This window comes from Vombatus ursinus, unplaced genomic scaffold (genome assembly GCF_900497805.2).
Source record: "Vombatus ursinus unplaced genomic scaffold, bare-nosed wombat genome assembly UNPS02014811.1, whole genome shotgun sequence".
NCBI classification, from domain to species: domain Eukaryota; kingdom Metazoa; phylum Chordata; class Mammalia; order Diprotodontia; family Vombatidae; genus Vombatus; species Vombatus ursinus.
Genome location: NW_020954589.1, coordinates 12,499,341 through 12,523,638, shown reverse-complemented (window position 1 = coordinate 12,523,638; position 24,298 = coordinate 12,499,341). Strand labels below are relative to the sequence as shown.

Sequence of the window (24,298 nt, the reverse complement as noted above, 5' to 3'; positions counted from 1 at the left end):
GTGTATCTGTGTGTATATATGTATATCTTACACATAGCTGTGAAAGATATATGATCCGCTTCTCTCCTAAGTCATTTTAATGTATTTTTATTTATATCATTTATAAATATATGTATATATATATTTAAAGGTATGATTATTAATATTAGGTTACATATCCATTTTGTATGTATTATGGAATATAATGTAAGGTTTTGGTCTAAGTCTCATATGCCAGAATGCTTTCCAGTTTTCCCAGTAGTTTTTATCAAACAGTAATTTGATAAGTAATTTACTTTTGCTCTGGTTTATTAAATACTGAGTTATTGAGTTCCCTTGTTTTTTATTCTCCTTGGCCTAGTTTGTTTCATTGATCTACTTCCCTGTTTTTTAACCAATATCAAATAGTTTTGATAACTGATGCTTTACAATATAGTTTGAGGTCTGGAGGTGCTATTACATTCTGTTATATTCTAGATCTTTTATTTTTCTAAGTGAATTTTATTATTTTATTTAGTTCTGTAAAATACCCCTTTAGTAGTTTGATTGGCATAGCATTAAAACAGTAAATTAATTTTGGTAGCATTGTCATTTTTATTATATTGGAATGGGCCGGTCATTAGTACTGAATAGGAGGAATCTCCAGCTATTTTAGGGTTGTTTTTTTTAAATTTCTTAAAGAAGTTTTTTGTAACTGAACCTGTAAGTGTATTTTGTGTGCTTCCAGAGATTGATCCTAAAATATGCATTTGGTAATTATTTGTAATGAGGTTCTCCTTTCTATTATTGCCTCTTGGGATTATGTTATTATTATATGGAAGTGCTGTTATTTTTTCTAAGTTTATTTTATAGCCTATAGCTTTGATTGAAGCTATAATGTCATCAGTATCTGTGGATTCCTAGAGATTTTCTAAGTAAACAATTGTGTCATCAGCAAACAAGGATAATTTTATCTCTTCTTTGTCTCTCTTTACACCTTTAATTTCTTTCTCTTGTCTTACTGCTATTGCTAGCATTTCCAGAATCATATAAGATAATAGTGGGAAAAGTGAACATCCATACTCTTCTACTATGTTTATTGGGAAAGCTTCTTGAGTATCCTCATGGCATATAATGCTTACTTTTGGTTTTATATGGATAATTTTTATCATATTAAAAAAGATCTTTGGATGCTTATACTTCATAGGGTTTTTAGTATAGTGTTGTTCTTTGTCAAAGGCTTTTTCTGCATCTATTGAGATAATGTGTGACTTGAAGTGTTTTTGTTTTTCATGTGATTGATTACATTGTTTTACTAATGTTGAATTGTCCTTCATCTCTGGTATAAGTCCAGCTTGGTCATAATGAATAAGTTCTTGGGTCAATTGCTATGGGGTTTGATGGAATTTATATTTAAAATTTCTGAATCAATATTCATTAATAATATTGGTCTATAATTCTTCTGTGCTTTAAGTTTTTCTCATTTAGAGATTAGAATCGTATTTGTCTCATAAAAGGAGTCAGGTAAAGTTCTTTCTCAAATTTTTTGAAACTAATTAGTGTAGTATTGATACTAATTGCTCTTTAAAAGTTTTATAGAATTTTCCTGTGAATCCATCAGGAGCAACAGATTCTTTCTTTGATGTTTCTTTATTGGTTGTTCTGTTTGCTTTTCTAAGATTGAATTACCAAAGATCTTTATTTGGTCTTTTGGTAGTTTAGGTGTTTTATATTTTTGAAAGTATTCCTCTATTTCTTTTGTATTCTTAGTTTCTCAGCACACAATTGTGACCAACAGGTTACAATAATTCTTTTTATTTAGGGGCAGCTAGGTGGCGCAGTGTATAGAGCACTGGCCCTGAACTCAGGTCCTCCTGACTTCAAATCCGGCCTCAGACCAAACACTTGACACTTACTAGCTGTGTGACCCTGGGCAAGTCACTTAACCCCAACTGCCTAAGCAAAAAAATAATAATAGTAATTCTTTTTATTTCTTTTGGTTTTCTTGTGATTTCACCTTGTTCTTTTGCTATTTTGTTGATTTTATTTTTGTCCTCTTTTAATCAGGTTAACTAAAAGTTTGTCAATTTGTTAGTCTTTTCAAAATATAAGTTTTTATTTTGTTCATCATTTTGTAGTCTTTTTGGTTACAATTAATCTATTTCTCCTTTAATTTTCAACATCCAGAAAAAAATTTCAATATCTCTTCTTTTGTGCTTATTTTTGGTTTCTCATTTTTTAAAAATGCATTTTCAGTTCATTAATCTTTTCCTTTTCTTATTGTTAATGTATATTTTTAGGGATGTGGTTTTTCCTTTTAGAGTGCTTTAGTTGCATCTCAGAAATTTTGATATATCATTTTATCATCATCATTTTCTTTCTCATAATTATTGTTTCTATGATTTGTTTCTATGATTTAGTTGCATCTCAGAAATTTTGATATATCTTTTTATCATCATATTTTTCTTTCTCCTAATTATTGTTTCTTTGATTTGTTTTTTGACCCATTCATTATTTAGGATTTCATTATTAAGTCTCAATTTGGGTCGGTGTCTTTTATTTATGCTTCCTGAATGAATTGATATTTTTTATTGCATTATGAGTTGTACAGAATATGCTTAGTATTTCTGTCTTTTTAAATTTATTTGCACTATCTCTATGCCCTAATACCTGGTCAACTTTTGTGACTGTGCCATTTGGTGCTGAGAAATATGTACATACTTTAGCAGCCCCATTTAGAAAATGCCATTGAGTCTTTTAGCTCTAGTTTCTCCAGCTTTTTGTCCAATTTCATATTTTGCCTTTTGCATATTATTAGATTTTTCCAAATGTGAAAGAGGGATATTAAAGTCTCCTACTACTATTGTGTTACTCTTTATGTCTTTTTGTAATTCAGTTATTCTTTCCTTTATGAATTTAGATGTTAAGGCATTTTGATCATGTAAAATTAATAATGATACTGATTTGTTGTCTATGGTTCCTTTCAGCATAATTTAATTTCCTTGTTTATGTCTGTATTGTAAATCTTTGTTTTTGCTTTGATGACATGATCTCTTTTCCTCCTTTTTTTTTTATTCAGCTGGTGCATAATACAGTTTTGTTCAGGCCCCTTCTTTTGTTCTGTGTACACTTTTACTTTTTAAAAAAAATACATATTATTTATTTGTTTTTAATGTTTTTTAAAATTTTGAGTTGCAAATTTTCTCATTCCCTCCTACCCCTCCTCCACTCATTGAGAACTCATGCAATATATCAGTTATACATGTTAAATCATGCAAAACATAATTCCATATTAACCATATTAAAAAAAATGAAAGTGAAAAAAATTATACTTCAATTTCAGTTCTCTCTCTGGAGGTGGATAGCATTTTTCATCATGAGTCCTTTGGAACTGTCTCAGATCATTGTGTTGATCAGCTATGTCTTTCACAGTTGGTCATAGTTACAATCTTGCTGTTACTGTGTACAGTGATCTCTTGGTTCTTCTCACTTCACTTTGCATCAATTCATATAGACTTTCCCAGGTTTTTCTGAAATCCTGCTCATCTTTACTTATATTACAATAATATTCCATCACAATCATATACCACAGCTTGTTCAGCCATTCCCCAGTTGATGGGCATCTCCTCATTATCCAGTTCTTTGCCACCACAAAAAGAGCAGTTATAAATATCTTTGTACATATGGGTTTTTTTTTTCCTTTATCTTTGATTACTTTGGGAAATAGACTTAGTAGTGGTATTGCTGGATCAAAGGGTATGCACAGTTTCATAGCACTTTGGGCATGGTTCCAAATTGTTTTCTACCATGGTTGGTCCAGTTCACAACTCCACCAATAATGCATTAGTGTCCCTGCTTTTCCACATCCCCTCCAACATTTGTCATTTTTCTTTCTGTTGTGTTAGGCACTCTGATAGGTATGAGGTGGTATCTCAGAGTTGTTTTAAATTGCATTTCTCTAATCAATAGTGATGTAGAGCATTTTTTCATGTGACTAGATAGCTTTGATTTCTTCTGAAAACTGCCTGTTCATGTCCTTTGACCATTTACCAATTGCGGAATGGCTCTTATTTTCATAAATTTGAGTCAGTTCCCCATCTATTTGAAAACTTGTTGTAAAAATTATTTCCCAGTTTCTTGCTTTCCTTCCAATTTTGGCTGCATTGATTTTGTTTGTGTAAAACCTTTTTAATTTAATATAACCAAGATTATCCATTTTGCATTTTGTAATGCTTTCTATGTCTTGTTTGATCCTAATCTCTTCCCTTATCCATAGATCTGACAGGTAAAATGTTGCATGGTCTCCTAATTTGCTGATATCATCTTTTATATTTATATTATGTATCCATTTTGACCTTATCAGTGTGAGATGTTGATCTATGCCTATTTTATACACATTGTTGTCTTCTGCGTTTTCTTCCCTGTTATTATAGTAGTTGTGATTTTGTGTGTGTGTGTGTGTGTGTGTGTGTGTGTGTGTGTGTGTGTTTATGGTCAGGTTCTTTTATTTATTTATTTATTTGCTCATTTTTCCAGGCTATTTCTTGACTTTGAACTTTATATTAAAGTTGGGCTCTCCTCACCTAGGGATGTACATGCACTGTCCCAAGCTTCAGGCTTTTTTGTACTGCTGTTTTCAGACCTAGTTCTGGGGGTGTGCAAGTTTTTGTTGCTTACAAGGTGGTGTGATCTGGGGAGAGGTATGGTTACTGCTTTCCTAGTCTGCTCTGTTCTTTATCCAGGAAGGGTCCCCGCTCTTCTACAGCTACAAGTACTAGCACTCTTCAGGACCTTGGAACTATGACCAGGGCTTTTGCTCCCTTGGGAGCAACCACAGTCACTCCTCTTCTCCCTGGAACTGCAACCAGGTCCCCTGCTCCCCTGAAGTCACAGGGAATCCCAATCATTCCTTTACCCCTGGAACTGGGACCAGGGCTCCTGCTCCCTTGTGGCCAACCACAAGTGCTCCTCTCTGCCCTGGAACTGCAACCCAGAGCTGTGTATGGGCAATAGAGTTGCCAGTTAGCACCAGTTGCACCCAATACCAGCAAAGGGTCTCCTGTAATCTCTTTCTGACCACTTGTCCAACATCCTTACTGTCTCTAGTCTGAATGTTCCAGGTGCTGCTATGCTTCTCCAAAATTTAATTTGACTTATTATTTTAAAGTTGTTTGGAGGGAAATGTTGGGAAAGTTTTCTTGGGTTCCTGCCTCTGTTCCAGTGTCTTGTCTCTGCCTCCTATGCTTTTGCTTTTAGCTCTTTCTTGCAAGCAATAGAGTGCAAGGTTTTGGTTTTTTATCCAATTTGTCATTCTCATTGCATTTTAAAATTCATTCACATTTAAAGTTTTGACAATTATATTTATATCTTCCATTCATTTTTTTCTGAACTAGGATTTTTTTCTTATTATTTTTCTTACTGTATAGAAACAGTACTTTGTCTCCTCAGTTATTTTCTTTAATCTACTTTAAGTCCCTAAAGGCCCTCTTCCCTTACCCAGAAGGTCCCTCCCCACCCACATTTGTCACTCTTTTTCCTAGTTTTGGAGTTTTGTTTAACACATTTGTTCCCTTTTCTTTCTTGCTTTCATCTAGTTATATAATGCTTCCCTTTTTTCCTCTTAAAGTTTTCTCTTCTTCAATTTCTTCTGTTAGTTTCTTTTTCATATTCTGCCCCTTTTTCTAAAAAGAATTTTATTCTCTCATTTCCTTTTTAAAATTTTCTTCTTTTTCTGCCTCTTCTAGACTTTTATCCCTTGATTCATAGTCCTTATACCTCTTTATTCCTTCTTTAGTGTTGTACTTATTATGGAATTAAAGCTTCTGAGGTTCCTATTTCCAAGTTCCCTTTTCTAAAAAGTTTCTATGTTATTATGTTAGAGATCTTTCCACCACCCTCCTTTTTTTCTCTCATGCCTCACCTCTATAACTATCAATTCATGCAAGAGACAGAAATGATAGTATTCCATGGTAGAAATTTTCCTGTATTCCTCATTAATATGTACTTCATCACTACACCTTGAACTCTCCATGACTATTTTTTCTCATTTGCTTTGAAATCTCTCTGGGTCCATGCCCTCCCACCCTTCTGGATGTCAGTTGTCCTTAGGAGCTCTGATTCCTGTTCTTCTGAGGCAAGATGCTGTCTATAGAGGTATAATACTCTCAGAAGTAGTGGTATCTCTAAGCTGCAAATAGCTGAAGATTATACCACATTGCAACATTCTTATTTTGCATTATAGAATATCTCTCCCCATTCATCATGGGAGTGTGCTACAATGGGACCTCCTCCCACATTAAAAAGATTTTCTCTTTTCTTTACCTCTGTTCTTTTGCCACCTCACCCATTTTCCTACAGGCCTCTTCAATCTAAGAGACTACAGAAGTTATTTTCCTTTTATTGTTTTTACTGTTGTCTTAATTAGAGTACATCACATGCTCAGCTCTCTCCATGGTCTTCCTCCTTTCTCCCTTTTTATGTACTCTCCCATTCTGCAGTTTCATTTCACAGAAGTATGTAGGCAGGGTGTTGGAAAATTTAATTCATGATGTTTCAAACTTGTACCTCCACTGTAACTTCTATTTGAATTCCACTTTCACCTTAGTCTCCTTGTATACTTTTAAAAACAAATCTCTTAATGGTCCCTATGTTGTTACTTTGTTGTTGTTGCTTTTGTTATTGTTTTTAACTCAATTAATTTTCTCTTTCTCTTCTTTTTTCTGGTGTAATTTATTTTGTTATTTGTTCCTTCCTTAGTTGCTTTGTTTATTTGCCTTTCTTTTGTTTCTGTTGTCTGTGGTGTTTGCAAAGCAAACAATATGATCGTGTCTTTTTTTGGTAGGAATGATTCAAAACCTTTTACTAAATGTCTATCTTTTTTTCATTGATTATTAGACTTAGGTTTACAGGATTTGTCATCTTGGGTTGTGTCTTGAACTCCTTTGTTCCTCAGAACACATTATTCCATTCCTTTCAGTGGTTTCTGGTGGGTACAGAATAGGGTTGTGTTATTCAGATTTACTTTCTTTTCTATTTCTCCTGGTTGCTTGTAGAATTTGTTATTTGTCATTGGCATTGTTGAATTAACTATATGCCTTAGAGTTTACAGCTTAGGGTTTCCCCCAATGGTGATCTGTAGATTCTTTCAAATTGGTATTTTTATTTTTTTGTGTGTGTTCAGAAGTTCTGGGAAGTTTTCATGGTATTTCTTACATTATGGTTTTCATGTTGTTGTTTTACCTTGTCATGTCTTTCTGAGAGACCTAAGGTCTTTTAATTATCTCTACACATCTTGTCTTTGAGGTCAATATATTTTGCATGTACAGAGATCGTGTTTTCTTTTAATGTTATTGCTTTTTGCTTCTCTTCTTCTAGGTTGTCTTTCACTCCTATATATTTGCATTCCAAGTCAGTTGTTCTCTTTTCTTTTTGTGCTGCCAATTATTTTTGCTATGTAGGCTATAAAATATGCTTTGGCATTTCTTATTTCTCTCTCAAACCATTCAGGGAACATCTTGCTATGGTTACATGCTTTCTTTCATCCACAGGGTCCTCTGCTTTATTAGGTGTTAATTCATTTTCCTTTGTCTTGCAATATTTTTTCAGAGATGTTTGAACTCATTTAGAAGCACATTCCATTCTGTTATTAACATCTTCCCTTTCAATTTATCTACATATGCTCAAGGTATTTACCTGAGCTTTCTTCCTCCTGAGATCTTTAGTAATGCCAGTCTTTTTTCTTTATATTCCCCTATTGCTCATTTTCTGACTGCTGCTTTATTGATGGTGGTTTCCCCAGGGACAAAATCTCAAAGCTATCTCAGCCTCTTCCCAGGTTGAGGGATTCTCTTTTTACCAGCCTTGGTCTCTGTCCTAAGTGACTTCCAGGGGAATAGAACTGGCCTCAGTCATATGCCAGTCCTCTTTTCTTCAAGCCTCATGGAACCCAAATGCTGGCACCCTATCTCAGTGACCTCTGTTCCTTATGTGTGGTACAGCGACCCTAACACAATTAAATTCAGAGACTTCTCAAGGTGGAAGCAAAAAGTTACTCTTTATTACAATCTTGCAAGAAGGGGCATCTATTCCTCCAGTACACTACCAGCAGGAGAGAGGTGAGGCACAAAGGACAAAGCAAGGTTATATATCTTAACGCAAACAAGAAACTCCCACCCCACCAATATCCCTTACTCCCATTGGCTGAGAGGCATGCTTACATTCTAGGCCCAAAAATCTTTCCCATTCCCATTTGCTGGGAGGCGGGCTTACATTCTAGGCGCGAAAATCTTTCCTATTCCCAAAGAACAAGGAAATAGGGTATAGCCAATCCAAACATACATGTCCTTATTTAGTATACCTAATGCTGACGTGGCAGTGGCAATCAGGAGGGAGTTTTTAGGGCCGAATTCCTTTAGGTTTAGGTAATTTAAACTTATGGCCTGTTTGTTCTCTCAGAGCCTATCTCTAGTTTTGAGACAGTCTTTTCATCACCACCCTTCCCTGAGAAGTCTTCACAGAGGTTGTATCTCATTCAGTCCCCCCTCTCATTTCATACTGTCTGAAGACTTCTCACACCATTGTCGATATAGTTCATCAACCAGCTTGCCACTTTGTTTTATACTATCATACCACACCCCCATTTTCATAGTCCTTGTTTCCCTATCATTATTCCCCAGATTTGATGAAACCTGCTCCCTTAAAACCCTTAATTTAACAGATTCATAATAAGCCACATCACTGTGGAAAGTCTCATTGGTACTTTTAATCATCATCTTTATATTGCCAGAGCCTGCCCTCTGAACTCCCACTGTGGGTCCTACTGGGATAATCTTTAGTGAGATTATCAATCATTGTACTAGTCCCTTATTGCATGGAACTATACAACATCCTACAGCAGTTAATATTCTAACCATCCCTTTAATTAATTATCTATCTCAGAGTTCTCTGCCAACTCCTCAGCTAAAAGTGGTTAAACCTTGCAATGCCTTAGTGATGGTTCTATCTGGGGCTGTGCTTCTGGGCAACATTTCATCAGGGGATTTTGGGAACTTAATATGAGAGAAAGTGAACGATGCATTGATAAATTAAAAAAAAAAGGGGGCAGTCCCCTTATTAAGTACAGATACAGAGACCCAAAAGTGACAATAATTTGTCCGTTTGAAGCTTCAGAAGTCTCTTCTCATACAGCTGTCTGACATTCTAGACATCATCTGGTGAAGTCCTCTGGTCCAAGTGCCATTCAAACAGTGTCCAGCAGACTCTCCTCCTGCAGAGATCCTCCTTCTTGTGTCCTCTCTCTCCTACAAGATTGATCTTAACACAATTTTAAATTATCTTGCCAATAACCAGGGCAAATAATAAAAGTTAACTCAACCCCCATGTCTCCACTATTACAAGGTCAAAATTGGAACCTTGGCCAATTGTCATATTTTAAGAAACTCAAATTAGAAAAATTAGAACCTAGCCTTATACTCTGAATTACTTCTAGTTCTATACCCTGCATTAGTTCATTATTCATTCCTATTCATATTCCCTATCAGGAGGATGAGATTCCACTAAGGAATTAATAACAGACTCCAATACATAGTAGTTAATTTAAAACCAATACATATCAAATAACAAAACAATCCCAACTTCTAGTCATGTACAAATAAATAATCCTTAATTAAAATGGATGCTTCTTTCAAGGCATTTACAAGATAAGCCATAAGTTATTCCTCTTTCAACATTAATTTGTAACAAATTGAGACAACTTTAACATTAACTAAGTATTAACTAAGTAACAGAATAATATCCTACTTCCACAATCTCTTGGCTAATTATCCCCTAATAATGGGGTATGGATGCAAGCCAAGACCTTTGCGCCTGGCCCTGGAGAGAATCTGGCTTCCATTTGTCTATGGGCCCCAGAAAACCCTTATACTTCACTTAACTGGCCTATATGGTTTATCTCCAACAAACTTTCTCTCTGGTTGAAAGAAGACCTGGCCTGAACTCCTTCAGGCAGGACCCTCGTGTTGTGACCTTGGAGTTCCAGCACCTCCAAACCTCCAGACCTCATCATAACCATTATGGGAAATTAAAGGATCCTGACTTATACACAGGAATATACTAGTAACAGATGTCAAGACTGAATACTTAATTCTGAAATTCTAGGCCAAATAACTCAATCTTATGCTTACATCTTCCTATAGCCTCAGATATTCCTGCATCAATCTATTGTTTAATAGATTCGATATTTATGCTTACAAACTTATGATTGCAGGAATTTGCCATGAAAGAACATAACTAAAGTAAGGGAACAATGCTTCCCTAGAGTCATGTCAACTCCAGGCAGAAGTTACATATATATGACCAACTGCATTGAGCCAGGCTTAAAGTCTGCCAGGCGTCATAGTGGGGAAATTGAGTCAGGAGAATCCTACCTCAGCCATGCAGAAAAGTCGTTCTCCCGACCTTCCCATGAGAACACCCTCTTGCAGCTCATAGATGCAGCTCACAAACCTCTTTGCAGACTGCTGACCGTCATGGGTCAGTAGCTCCATCACTTCCTTGTTAACCATACCCGGAGTTAGACTCAGAATAATAGTTCATTAACAGTCCCCACGGTCTTAGATAGCAAATTCCTATCTTGCTATCAGTGTTTTCATGTGGGAATATAGTTTAATTGGGGAACATCTCCAAAGCGAGCTCTAAGTAGTTTGCATAACTTCTTACACATGTTCTAATTCCTAATAACGTCCTGAGTAAAACAAAGTTTCCATTAAGATCATAAGTTGCTATTCTAAATAAATTTGCTCTCTGTTTCTCAAGCTTATTTATTCCTTTCTAACCATTCTTAATCTGAAGGAATGAGACACTTTTAGGACTTGAATCCTTATACATATGATAAGTTCAAACAGTAATTTTAACTATTGCTAGGCCATGGAATGAAATACGATCAAAACAGTAAGATCTTTGCTATTTACAGCTTACATGCTTTAGAATTAATCACTAGCCTTAGATCTCTGATGCTGCTTCCATTGAGACTGTTTCTCTAAAAGCACCCAGTTAAGTCCAGTCCAAGGACACAACAAACCCAGGAATGAAACTCTAAGTTTGTAGTAGATTTGGACATGATTTTCTTGCAAATAGAAATTTAGTAGGCCCTCTAAAAGAATATCAAAGATTTTATCAAAACATTTTTTTATGAAAGTATCTCCCTTTCTCAAAAACAGCTTACAATTTCCTAATTACCATAAAATTCCTAATTACCTAAATTCTGTAGTCAAAAGGTGCCTATAAGAATTATGAGGTTTTACAAAATCTTTTTTTTTTTTGCATAATTACCAGGTTTCTTTTCACATGCACACACAAAACATTTTTACCAGTGCTTGACTTAACAATAACTCCAAATAGCTTAGTTAACAACTTTAAACTTCATAAGTGAAAGCCAGATAATCCCAGATAAAACTTCCCTTTAAATATAGACAAAACTTGGAAGTTCTCATTTCTTAAATTACAATATTTAAAAGGAAATGTTACAAAACAGGACCATATAGAATGCCCCAACAGCCTGGATTCATTCCTTTTTCTTTTTTTCCTGAAGGCACAATTAATTTAACAACATTCTAGATTATAAAAGAAATTGCCCTTTCAGCAACATAACTAATACAATTGCTTACCAGATTACATCATATAAGAAAACTGAGAAACAAGTAAGCAGTATATTAAAACTTGAAACAGACCCAATAAAAATCTTTCTTTCTTTCTGAACCCTTTCACCTGGTCCAACAGCCTCCAGGGACCATTCCAACCCCTATAGACTGGGCTTTTTCCTATTATCTATGCTAGCCCATCATTGTCTTTTTACTGGTAGCCACAATGAAAGGCCAGTTGATGGGATTATCCAGAGATTTGGCCATGTGGGAATAGAATTACCAAGGGTAGGAAATGGAGCCTAGGTGGGACCAAGGGTGGGAAGTGATCTGGGGCCATAGGAGGCAAGACAATGGAGGAGAGATTGGGTGTAGCCACAATGAAAGACCAGTTGATGGGGTTATAGCCTCAGAAGAATGCCAGACATTTGGCCATGTGGGAAAGTCCAGGGTTTTTCCTTTCTGGGGCCCAGACTCCCACCCCATCATTACCACAGGGCATACATTATAAAATTATTTCCACAATTGCAATAAACTTTGAAATGACCCATTATCAACTTAGATGGATATACTTCTAAGTCACTTTGTACAGAAAATCATTCATCTCATCATTAATATGTTGAGACTATAACTTTAAACCACCATACATTTTTATAATAGTCAAGATTTAAAATAAAATCTACTATCATAGTCTTATAACCAAATACACCTCACTAGGTATTTAACAGTTTTCAAATTATCTCATCTTTATCACTAAAAGACCCCCTGCAGGTCAAGAGTTACCTAACCATAACACCATTTCTACCTCATAATGGTCCCTCAGATTTTACAATCTAAGAGTTTTAGAAATACAATACAATTTAGAAATACAGTAATAACTTAAACAATAAACTTCAGATAACATCAATTGCATTTCCATATTATCGCATATAGAAATGATCACTCTTATTACTCTTATTACACTTTTAACTTTTAACATTAACTAATAATGCCACATCTCATAACAACCAATATTATTATTTTTTTTATAGAACAGTAAACTTAAATCCAATCAGATCTGAATTTATAATCACTAATGATAAACATTTAAAAGTGTTTTTGTTTTAAATCCAATACTCTCGGCCCTTTAAAAGGAAATATTTTCCACAAATTTCTATATATTCCCTTAAAAAAGAAAGGTGGTGACAATTTCTGCTCTAAATTCTCCTTTTCTTTCCTACTTCCTTAAGGGAACTAAGAAAAAGTCCCACTTCTTTTTAGCAGCTTATCAGATACAGCCACCCACTTGAGAATCTCAGGCTTCAACAATTTGAATCAATGTAATCAATTTTCTCCCCTTAGGCAGAAGGCCTCTAGAGTTCCAATAAGTACAGCCCAGTTTACATAACAATATCCAATCACAATGAGCTGCAAAATTTTCATTTTCAATTCTTCTACCCAAATTACACCCACCAAGGCCCCAGCAGCTTTGAACTCTGAAGGGACATAAGAATTGCAAATCCAGAGAAAAGCACTCTCCCCTTTTCTTTCTTGTCTTTCCCTTCACATTCAAAAACTTGGCCAGAGTTAGAATGTAAAGAGAGAGAGAAATCTTTTTTTTTTCCAACAATTTCCAAAAGCTTCCAAATCTTTTACTCTCAAACCCTCTGTTCACACTGTTCATACAAATAGCTTATACTTTTCTTCCTACCCAGACTCCTTTCATTCCCACACGCTTAAACTTTCCTGCCTTTCCTTCTGATGGACTTTGATTAAAGTCCCTTTAAAACTGCACATATCTTATTTCTTTCTGATTCTAACCTGACACTTCAAAGATCCTTCTCGACTTGCCTTTTACCAATCATATAACCTAAATAATAAAGTGTTTGTCTCTCTTTTTCTCTCCCATCCACCCACTCCTCTGAGGCTGCTGTAATTAGGGAGGGAGACAGGGAGAGAAAGAAAGAAAACATTTTTTTCCAAGTAATAAATCCAGCTGCAGTCCCCACACCCGACAGGGTCTCAGACTACACAGACACACAGACAAATGACAAACAGAAACAAAGTCACGAAACAAATCCTGTTTATATTCTCTTGTCTTTTTTTTTTTTGATAGTGTACTTAATTACTCAATTTGTTCCCTATATTTTTGGTAATTCATCTCAATCACTAAACCTAGCCCTTAAGGGGCTATCTTCTGGAATATCAAATGGCAGCTTCTGACCTGCTATTTTAGACTGTTCCTTGCCCATGATTCTCCTACTAATGAGCAACACACAAAGGAATTTGATGGGGAGAGATCACTCTCATCCCCAAGTCAGAGACTGACTCAACAATTACAATTAATCACCAGAAGAGGTCGCCCTCTCCCCACAGTCACCCGAGTGCTCCCTCAATGTCACCAGAAATTTGGCCGGGCAGAGTCACCTCAAAACCCTGAGTCAAAGACTCAGCAATTAGTGAATTTGGTCGAGGGTTGTTGCCTTCCCTCCAGGTCAGAGACCTACTAATAAGGAGACATGAGAGCCACTTACCTCCGGGCTATTCGCGTACAACTTACGTGACTGATCGAATGCACCTTAATTGCTGTCTGCAGCCGACCAACTTCACAAAATCCTGCTGTTGTCCTGAGTTTAACTTTCTTTCACTTTTTGCTTCCCCGAGCTCTCTCTTTGAGTTCTCAACCAAGCAGAGTGAAGGCACCCTAAATCTGGCCTGAGGGCTGTTGGAGAAATCTCTGGTGGTACCCCAACCCTCATGGTCCAGATTTAGGGATCTTGCTCACAGGTGGGCAAATCTCAGTGGAACTTCCAAAGCTGTATGGTACAGCGACTCTAACACAATTAAATTCAGAGACTTCTCAAGGTGGAAGCAAAAAGTTACTCTTTATTACAATCTCCCGGGAAGGGGCATCTACTCCTCCAGTACACTACCAGCAGGAGAGAGGCGAGGCACAAAAGACAAAGCAAGGTTATATATCTTAACGCAAACAAGAAACTCCCACCCCGCCACTATCCCTTACTTCCATTGGCTGAGAGGCATGCTTACATTCTAGGTGCGAAAATCTTTCCCATTCCCAAAGAACAAAGAAACAGGGTATAGCCAATCCAAACATACATGTCCTTATTTAGTATACCTAATGCTGACGTGGCAGTGGCAATCAGGAGGGAGTTTTTAGGGCTGAATTCCTATAGGTTTAGGTAATTTAAACTTATGGCCTGTTTGTTCTCTCAGAGCCTATCTCTAGTTTTGAGACAGTCTTTTCATCACCACCCTGAGAAGTCTTCACAGAGGTTATATCATTCACTTAGTTCTCTGGCTGAGCACAGAGCACTGCCACCCCAGGCTGAACAAACGTCTGCTTTCCTGTATCTCCCCCACAATGGAGAGGTTGGGGGAGGCAGGCATTGCAAGGGGAGGGAGTGGACAGGAAATTGAGGTCTGTTGCTTGTTGCAACAGAATAGTTATGTGAGAGCATGGGCAGGGAGTGCGCTAGATGAGATAGCAGAAGCAGGAAGGGAATTTCTCAATAGATTCCAGAGCACAATCCCATGGGTCCTATTGTGCAGCCCTACCTGAACATGGTGGGGGAGGGGCTGGTGGAGGAAGAGGTAATTTGTGAGAATTTGAGCAATTAGGGATTAGCCTTCTATGATGTTAATTCACCAAGTTGTTACCTTGTTAGGGATATTGGTGTCTTAACCTGGGGAGACACTGCATTTGGTTTACTTCATGTTTGCAATTCTTATTTTGGCAAAGTTTGAAAGGTCAGGAGGATTAGAGAAATTATCTAGTCCTCTATCCTGTTTGTAACATGACCCAGAAGTGACCAAATATAAATTTTCATGAGGGGAACTGGCCCTTTCTCTAGCTGTTCTGATTAATTAGAGTATCTACCTGAGGCCTAGTTTTGGTACCTCACCCACTAGATCCTCAGTTCATCACCCCACCCAGCAAGGCCACTGAGGTGTCCATGGTGGTGGTGGTGAGGTCTTGAGAGCCCTTGAAACTAGTCAGGGTCAAGTTCTACATGATGTCAACAAAATAGGCTTGTCAGGTAACAGATGATGAACAGTGAAGCCTATACTGTGGACAGGTGCCACTACTGGGCCCCCTGTCACATTCACGTATGAGGGAGAGGTTACCAAGGGAGAGTATTAACTTCAGAGAAGACAGGAAAGAACCTTGGGAGATACCCACATTTAAAATTTTAAATGTATCTATTACAAGCATTAATATCTCTCCCAAAAAAAAGAAAATTCTCAAAACAAATATGCATAGTCCCACTTTGTCACATCCAAAAAATATGTCTCATTCTGTATTTTAATTCCATTACCTCTTTGGCAGAAGGTGAATTAACTGCTTTACTGTCGGTCCTCTCAAACTGTGGTGACCTCATCAGATCTCTTGGGTTTAATTATCATCTCTATGCAGATAACTTCTGGGTGTAAATATCAAGCCCTTGAATACATAGTTTGGAACTATATATATTGGAGCTATCTCTATGATTCCAGTCATGCATCACTAATTTGAGCTTTTCAAATTAGATGTCCTATAGATAGTCAGAACTCAAATGGTCCAAAAAAGAACCTGTAATCTTTCCCTTCACATCTGTCCCTCTTCCAAACTTCCTATTTCTGTCAAAGGGCACCATTATCCTTCTAGACTCTCACTCAAAACTTGAGTAATATCCTTGATTCCTCATCCACACTTACTCTGCATGTACATTCAGTTTCCAAATCTTGTCATTTCTGCCTCCACTCTTATCATCCAAACTCTTCTAGGTGGCGCAATGGATAGAACACTGGCCCTGGAGTCAGGAGGACCTGATCAGGTTCAAATCTGGCCTCAAACACATAACACTCACTAGTTGTGTGACTCTGGGCAAGTCACTTAACCCCAATTGCCTCACCAAAACAAAACAAAACAAACAAAAAAAACCCTTCTCTCCATTTACACAACCTTAGTTCAAGCCTTCATCACCTCTCACCTGGATCCTTGCAAAAGGCTTCTAATTAGTATCTCTGCCTCTAGTCTTTATCTTCTATGATTCATTCTCCACTGCTACCAAGGTGATTTTCCTGAAGTGCAGGTCAGATCAGTTCATTCCTATGACAAATAAATTCCAATAGTTCCCTGTTGCCTCCACAAACAAATATGAACTCCTCTGTTTGGCTTTTAAAGCCCTTCATAATCTGGTCCCAACCTACCTTTCTAGCCTTATTGTATTCTATATTACTCCCCTTCCTGCACTCTACAGTTCAGCCAAATTGGTCTTCTTGCTGCTTTCTCAAACATAAAACTCCATGTCCTTTCTCTGTGCTTTCATACTCACTGTCCCCAATATGCCTGAAATGCATTCATCATGTCATCTCTGCCTCTCAGAATCCTATTTCTTTCATGATACAACTTAGGCACCACCTTCTTCATAAAGCCTTCCCTGATCCCTAGTGTTCCCAAGTTTCCCTCCCTTCCAAAATTACCTTGAATTTATTTGACATATATTCTGAATATATTTGGTTTATGGAAAATTAGTCAATAAGCTTATTTTGTGCCAGGCACTGAATGGAGATAAGAAAAGAAATGAAAATATGGTCTCTTTCCTTAAGGAACTCACATTCTTATGGGGGAAATAACATGTAAATAATTATGTGTAGATCAGATCTATGTAGAAGTTAATCTCAGATGGAAAGCAGTAGTACTAGAGAAGACCAGGCAAAACTTCCTACAGATGGAAAGATTTGAACTGAGTCTTGAAGAAAAGCAGGGAGGCCAAGAGGTAGGGGTGAGGAAGGAGAACATTCCAGGTTTGGGAGACAGCCAGTGAAAAGACCCAGAGTCAAGAAATGGAGTGTTGTGTTCAAGGAACTTAAGTAAATCAGGGGATGAATCTGGATCATAGAGTAAATGGAATGAAGGCAAATTTAAGAAGGACTGGAAAAATAGGAAGGGACTAGGTGTTTAAGGTCTTTAAATATCCAACAGAGGAATTAATATTTGGATATGAAAGTATAGGGAGTCCCTTGAGGTTACTGAATAGGGGAGAGGTAGAATGACATGGTTAGACCTGCACTTTAAGAAGATTAACTTGACAGCTGGGTAGAGGATGGACTGGAGTGGGGAGAGACTTGAGGTAGGAAGGGTATTGTAATAGTCCATTGTCATTGTCACAGTAATCATTGTGAAATGATGAGGGCCTACACCAGGGCAACATCTGTGTGAGCCAAGACAAAGGGATGTATATAAGAGAGGTTGTGAAAGTTGAAACAATGAAGCTTGACAATAAATTTTATATTTGGGGTGAATACAAGTGAGGAGTTCAGGATGGTGCTGAGGTTGTGAGCCTGAGTGACTGGGAAGATGGTGGTACCCTTCAACAGAAATATAGAGAGAAGATACTGAGTTCAATTTTGAACATGTTAACTTTTTGAGATCCCTATGGAACATCCAATTCAAGATGTTCAAAAGGCACTTGATAATGTGAAACTGGAGCTCAGGAGAGAGGGTGGGGCTAGAGATAGATAGATAGATAGATAGATAGATAGATAGATAGATAGATAGATAGATAGATAGATAGATAGATTGATGGATGTAGTTCTATGGTCAAGTTGTGTCTGACTCTTTGTGGCCCCATGGACCATAGCATGCCGATACTGTCCATGGGGTTTTCTTGGAAAAAATGTTGGAGCAGTTTGCCATTTCCTTCTCCAGTGGATTAAGGCAAATGGAAATTAAATGACTTGTCCAGGATCACATATCTAGAAAGTGCCTGAGGCTGGATTTGCACTCAGGTCTTCCTGACTCCAGGTCTAGTACTCTATCGACTGAGCCACCTAGTTGCCCTACTTAGTGTATATGTGTGTATGTGTGTGTGTGTATATTCTTTATACTGAGGATTCATACATTTCATATATTCATATGATTCATAGATTCATATTTACATGAATCATCAGCATAAAGAAGATAATTGAACTCATGGGAGCTGAAGAGATCACCAAGCTAAATAAGTAGGGAGAAGAAAAGTAGGCCCAGGACAGAGCCTTGTGACCTGGACGAAGATCCTACAAAGAATACTGAGAAGGATCAGATAGAAAAATAAGAAAAGAACTAGGAGAGAATAGTGTCATGAAAATAGAGAGAAAATAATATCCAGGAGAAGAGGGTGATTATCTGCATCAGGTGTTGCAGAGAAGTGATTAAAGGATGAGGACTGAGAAAGGCTGTTAGATTTGACAAATAAGAGATCATTGGTAGCTTTGGAAAGGAAGGCTTCAGTTGAAAAATTAGGTTAGAAGCCAGACTTCAGAATTTTTAGAAGGAAAAAGAGAGGAAGTAACATACCTAGTAGAGACAGCTTTCTTAAGGATCTTAACCAAGAAGAGAAGGGAGAAATATAGGATGATAGGTAGATAACAGATGCTCAAATCATGCTGTTTTCCCCAATATAATGTAAATTCCTTGAGGACAAAAACTTTTTATTTTTAGTCTTTGTGTCACTTGTGCTTAACACACTGCCTGGCACATAGAAAGCATTCAGCAAATATTTGCTTGCTTACTTAATTGATCTTTCTGCTGTGTGTCATCCCCCAGATTGGTGACCAAGAACCACTCATGTATTGGAGCTATAGCTCCAATGCTTCATGAATTAACTTCAAGTTAACTGGGCCAATTTACTTGCTATTGATAAATTCTGTTTTAATAATTCCACTTTCTCTTCCACTCAGTTTATAGTTTGTTTTTCGTGTCATTCTTTTTGAACTATAGCTTCTACCCTCATTTCTTCCCATTCTTTGCAACTCATACTACCATCTTAGCATGCATGTGCTATGTAGAAGAACTGAAGCAGCCACAGTAGTTTAACAAACCTTAGAGATTGTTGAGAATATTATATATAAACATACTCCAGACCATGACTGATCCTCTGGTGATCCCCTGTAGGCTGATGACCAAATTTGCCTCTGAATCTTGAAACTCCATACCAACCAACCTTCCCAGAAACTGGAAAAGTGGGATGTCTGGTTTTCCTCAACAATACATGCCATGAATCAAGTGACCTTCCAGCTAGACTCCTGTTTTCTACCAGTTAGAGCTCCTTAATACTCACAAAGACCCTGGTCTTCATTCTTGCTCCTCACAACCTCTCTCAGTAGTAATTAGTGGCCAAATGGAGTTTGTGGTCTAAGAAACACTACTGGCATTGAAGAAGGCAAATCCAATACCTCTTTGATTAAGAAAGATAGGAATAAATGGGAGTCCACCAGGAACATGCTCCCTATTCATGCCTTCCACTTTCATGTTCCCCACAATTCTAACCCTAAGGCCCAGGGAGGCTCCCTACAGTAAGGAGTGGCATCTAGACCCAATAACTGGCTCAGGGGTGGAAGACTGGCAGGAGAACAAGCAGTCAGTTCTGATGCTTAAACATGCTAAACAAGCACATTCAGCCACCAGGAATGACTTACACTCCTAATCCCTTCTATGACTGACTGTTATGTCTTGATTTCTTGCCACTGGTCCTTGTTCCCTGGATTTCCCTTATCAGACACCCTGACTCAGTCTCTGATTCTCACTACAGTAACTTGGCCTCTCCATGTGCTGATTGCTTGACTCCAGTTCCTATACCTGTTCCCCAGATCTCAGTCAAAGTAAATAAACATTAAGTTCCTACTCTGTGCCAGAACTGTGCTAAGCACTGGGGGCACAAAGAAAGGCATGCCTGCCCTCAAGAAGCTTACAGTCTAAGATCTCCCTAAGAAAACCTCACTTGTCCCCTCTGCTTACCTTCCAGAAAAATACCCAGTTATGACTCAGCCTCTAAATAGACCCTGCTTATGATTTAGCAGTTGAATCCCTCTAAAATACCAAGAAATATAGGTCCCTTTATGCCAGTCTGCAAAACCCTCTCATTATTTAGGACTTCATTTCCCTCTTAAACATGTTTGGTTCCCCTTTCAAATTTTAAGATTGTTTTCCTTGTTGGATAAGAGGGAAATAAAATCAGAGTTGAGTACTTTTGTTTTCTCTTAAGAGGAGGTGTGATGTAGTATAGAGTAAATAGACTTGGATGGGGGAAGGCTTGGGTTTGAATCCTGCCTCTACTATTTACTACTTGTGTGACCTGACCCTCTGAGGTCCCTTTTAGCTCAAAATCTATGATCTATGCCTTCTTTTTACTCGCTTTATACTTTTTTCCCCAAGAAGTAGACTAATATGCTTCTTAGACTTTTTTCCTCTCTGAAGGGGCTTTAAAAGTTCTAAGCCCTTTTCTGTTGTTCATGTCACTTTTTAAAAGCCTCAGTTCATTCTGACAGGGTTCTTGTCAGACGTTTATATTCATCATTGTTTGTATTGTCCTCTTTCTATCTTTAAAAGCAAATAACATTTTAAAATCTTGACTCATCAGAAAGCTTCCTATATAGTGGGATTTCTGTAGGCAGAGATAGGGAGAGTATATTCTATGCAAAGTGAATGATATGAGTAAAAGTACAAAGACAACATGGCAAAGAATGCAAAGAATGGCAAGAAGTCTTTCAGAGGGTAGAATTTACATAGAAGGGTAGTGGTAGATAATGCTGGAAATTTACGTAGGTCAGGTCATGAGGAGCTTTGACTATTAAGCTAAAAATAATTTACCTTTAGTTGGCAGGCGATAGAAAGCCAGTCACGGAAGATTTAGGGCAAAGACTAAGGATGAGGTTAGTGCTTTAGGAAAACTCTTCTGGCTATACTGCATAGAATAAACTGGAGTGGAAAGAGATGATATCACAAGTAGGAACTTCAGTTTAGGAGGAGATTGCAATAGTGCTAGCCACACATAATGAGGACCTGAACTAGAATGTTGCCAATAGAGATGGACATAAGAGATATTGCAAAAGCAGAATCAACAGGATTTAGCCATTAATTAGATGGAGGAAGGGGAGTGATCAAGGAAGAAGGGAAGAGTGCCATTTTTGTCTAAAGAATTCTTACCCATCCTTTTTCTTTATTACCCATCCTTTTAAAGTTCACTTTGAATGCCAACTCCTCTGGTCAGTCTTTCCTTGTCTTCACAATTAGTAATAACCTCTTACCACATTGAATTAACATAATAACTTGTATATCTTATGTATTTATCACATAATATCTTGTTCTATTGTTATTTGTGAATATGTCACAGAATAATAGACTTAGAAGCCATCGATCACATCCCCTACTAGACTATAAGCTCTGTGAGATCAGGGATCATGTTTTATCCAAACTTTCTATCTAACCTAGTACCTAGCAAAATTTTAGTTCTGAGTATAGAAGATACCAATAAAGATTCCTTGAAATTAATTGAATAAAGAATGACTCCCCAGGTTTTGAGCCTGAATGACTGGGAGAATATTCTGGCAATGACATTAAGGGCAACAGGAAAAGTAGATATGGAGAAGAAAAATAGTGTATTCGGTTTAAGAAATGTTTAATTTGAAGTACTAGGATAGCAGCAGGGATATCCAATGCTGGGGTATCTAGCAAGCCATCAGAAATGCATTAGAACTTAGGAGAGTGGCCAGAACTAGAGAAATAAACTGGGGAGTCATCTGCACAGAGGTAATAATTGAAACTTTGAGGGTTAGTGAGAAAGTGCTGGACAAAAGAGGTAAGGGCTAAGGACAAAACCTTAGGATATGCCTATAAGAGGAAGAAGTGAATGTGACAGATGAGTAGACAAAGAAGTGGTCAAAGAAAGAAAATTGTGAAGCCTCATGAAAACCAAGGCAGAATTACAAGGAGAGGTTAGTCAACAAAGTCAAATGTTGTAAAGTGGTCAAGGAGAATGAAAAGTTAGGAAAAGTCATTGGATTTCTCAGGTAATTATTGCTAACCTCAAAGGGAATAGTTTCAGTAGAATTGTGAGAGCAAAAACCAGGTCCCAAGGGGCTAAAAGATGAGTAGAAGGTAATGAAGAAGGAAGCACAGATGTTAAGTGTAGACGACTCTTAGGAGTTTAGCTATGAAAGGAGATTTGGAGATAAAATGGTAGCTTGGTGTCCTAGCTAGATTGAGAGAATGTAGAGAGAGGATCTGAGCGTGTTTGTAGGCAGAGAAGCAACCAGTGAAAAGTCAGAGACTGAAGATGAAGGAGAGGATAGATAATCAATGGAACAATTTAAAGAAGAGAATAGTATCAGGAACACAGATAGAGCACTTGGAAAGCAGAGATACCTCTGAGACAAAAGAGAGGAGTGGGTGGATGAAAATAACAGAACAGTTTTGAAATATAAACAGAAGAAAGCTGAAAGAGCTTATGTCATTTGGCTTCCATTTTCTCAGTAAAATAGAAGGTGAAGCTGTAAGCCCAAAGTAAAGAAGCCATTGTGGGATTGGCAACTTGAGATGAGTGAAAAAGGTTTGGAACAAGCTCTGTGGAATGTGGTAGAGAGTAAACAAGTGATGGATAAATCTTTCCTGAGAAGCAGTAAGGGCCCAGATGTCATTAGGGAGCATGAATCAGCCTGGATTCATGGCTTTTTTTTTCCCCAGCAATGTTTGACCACTTGGGAGCTAGAGTAGAGAAAAGAGAAAGTAAGGATTACCCACAGTTTGGGATTGGCAAGGACAAGAGTTAGATGGGTTCTAGAAGACCATCAAGAGCATTATTGGTCATGTGACCAATTATGGGGTCTAAATTGGATAGAAAGGTAAGTGAGGCCATTTGTGGACTACTAGATAGGATGATCAATCAACTGGATCTCTATAACTAACAGTAAGGGTAAAGAACTAGCTAAGGCAAGATGCATTGTCCTTTGCAAGAAACTCACTGTTTTGCTCTTGTAGGGAATATACAGAAAAATAAATTACTGTGTATTTTTTTAAAAGTTTATTGTTTAAGCTAAAAAGTTAAATGTATTTGAAAACTATAACCCAAGTAATTGTTTGCATTTCATCCTGAAAGATGAAGTCGAACCATTCTGAACAGAGTGGAGAAAGCTTAATATCGCCAAAGAAAGAGAAAACCTTCAAACACATCTATCAGCCAGATATACAGCCGGATATTAAAGACCTGAATGAAAGAGTGGAGCTAGAGACAGTGATGGACCCGAACTTCGAGACCGAGCTGGATCTGGGGCCAGAACTTGAGTTTGATCTAGGGCCAGAAACTGAGACTGAGACTGAGATTGAGATTGAGATGCACCATGCTACAGGAACAGAAACAGAGATGGAAACAGAGTCAGAAACAGAGCACAACACTTATGATCAGCCATATGAAGTGCCATACCAAAGACCATGCCATTGGGAAAATAGGGGCACCCAAAAAAGGGAATGCCATGATATCTGGGACCAGAACTGGAAATACTCGAACAAATCCTAACATTCCACTATGATGTCCCATGGGACATTCTCCCCCACCCAAATAGGAATTGTTTAGTCATGGGGGCCTTGATCTGTTGATTGATAACTAATCCAATACTGACCGTGTAGCTCATCCATGTACTTACATTAGACATGGACCCATGCTAAGGATGGGGATGGGACCCCCAGATCACATCATTAACATGCAAGACATAGTACTGGATCTCTAATCATTTGTCAAGCTGTAGTACCCATAGCAGATGTTTCCCTCTTTATGGGTCCTTAAGCGTCACCAAAGTTCCTGGAGATTCTGGCTGACCATTGCTGATAGCTCCTTTCCACTCTCCCTCCCACCATCAGCCTCTACATATAAACACTGAGGTTCAAATAAAATACGCAGCTCTAGTTA

General features: G+C 37.6%; 1 protein-coding gene across 2 annotated transcripts in view; it reads left to right on the top strand.

The window, feature by feature from the left end:
- Nucleotides 1–24,298, top strand: part of SLC26A8 (solute carrier family 26 member 8) — a 178,911-nt gene extending 154,613 nt beyond the window's left edge. For both annotated transcript variants that reach the window (XM_027876188.1, XM_027876187.1), the window contains one exon: nucleotides 23,492–24,298. In XM_027876188.1, coding sequence (XP_027731989.1) covers nucleotides 23,492–23,908 — 417 coding nt within the window. In that variant the 3' untranslated portion in view covers nucleotides 23,909–24,298. The remainder of the gene's footprint in view (nucleotides 1–23,491) is intronic.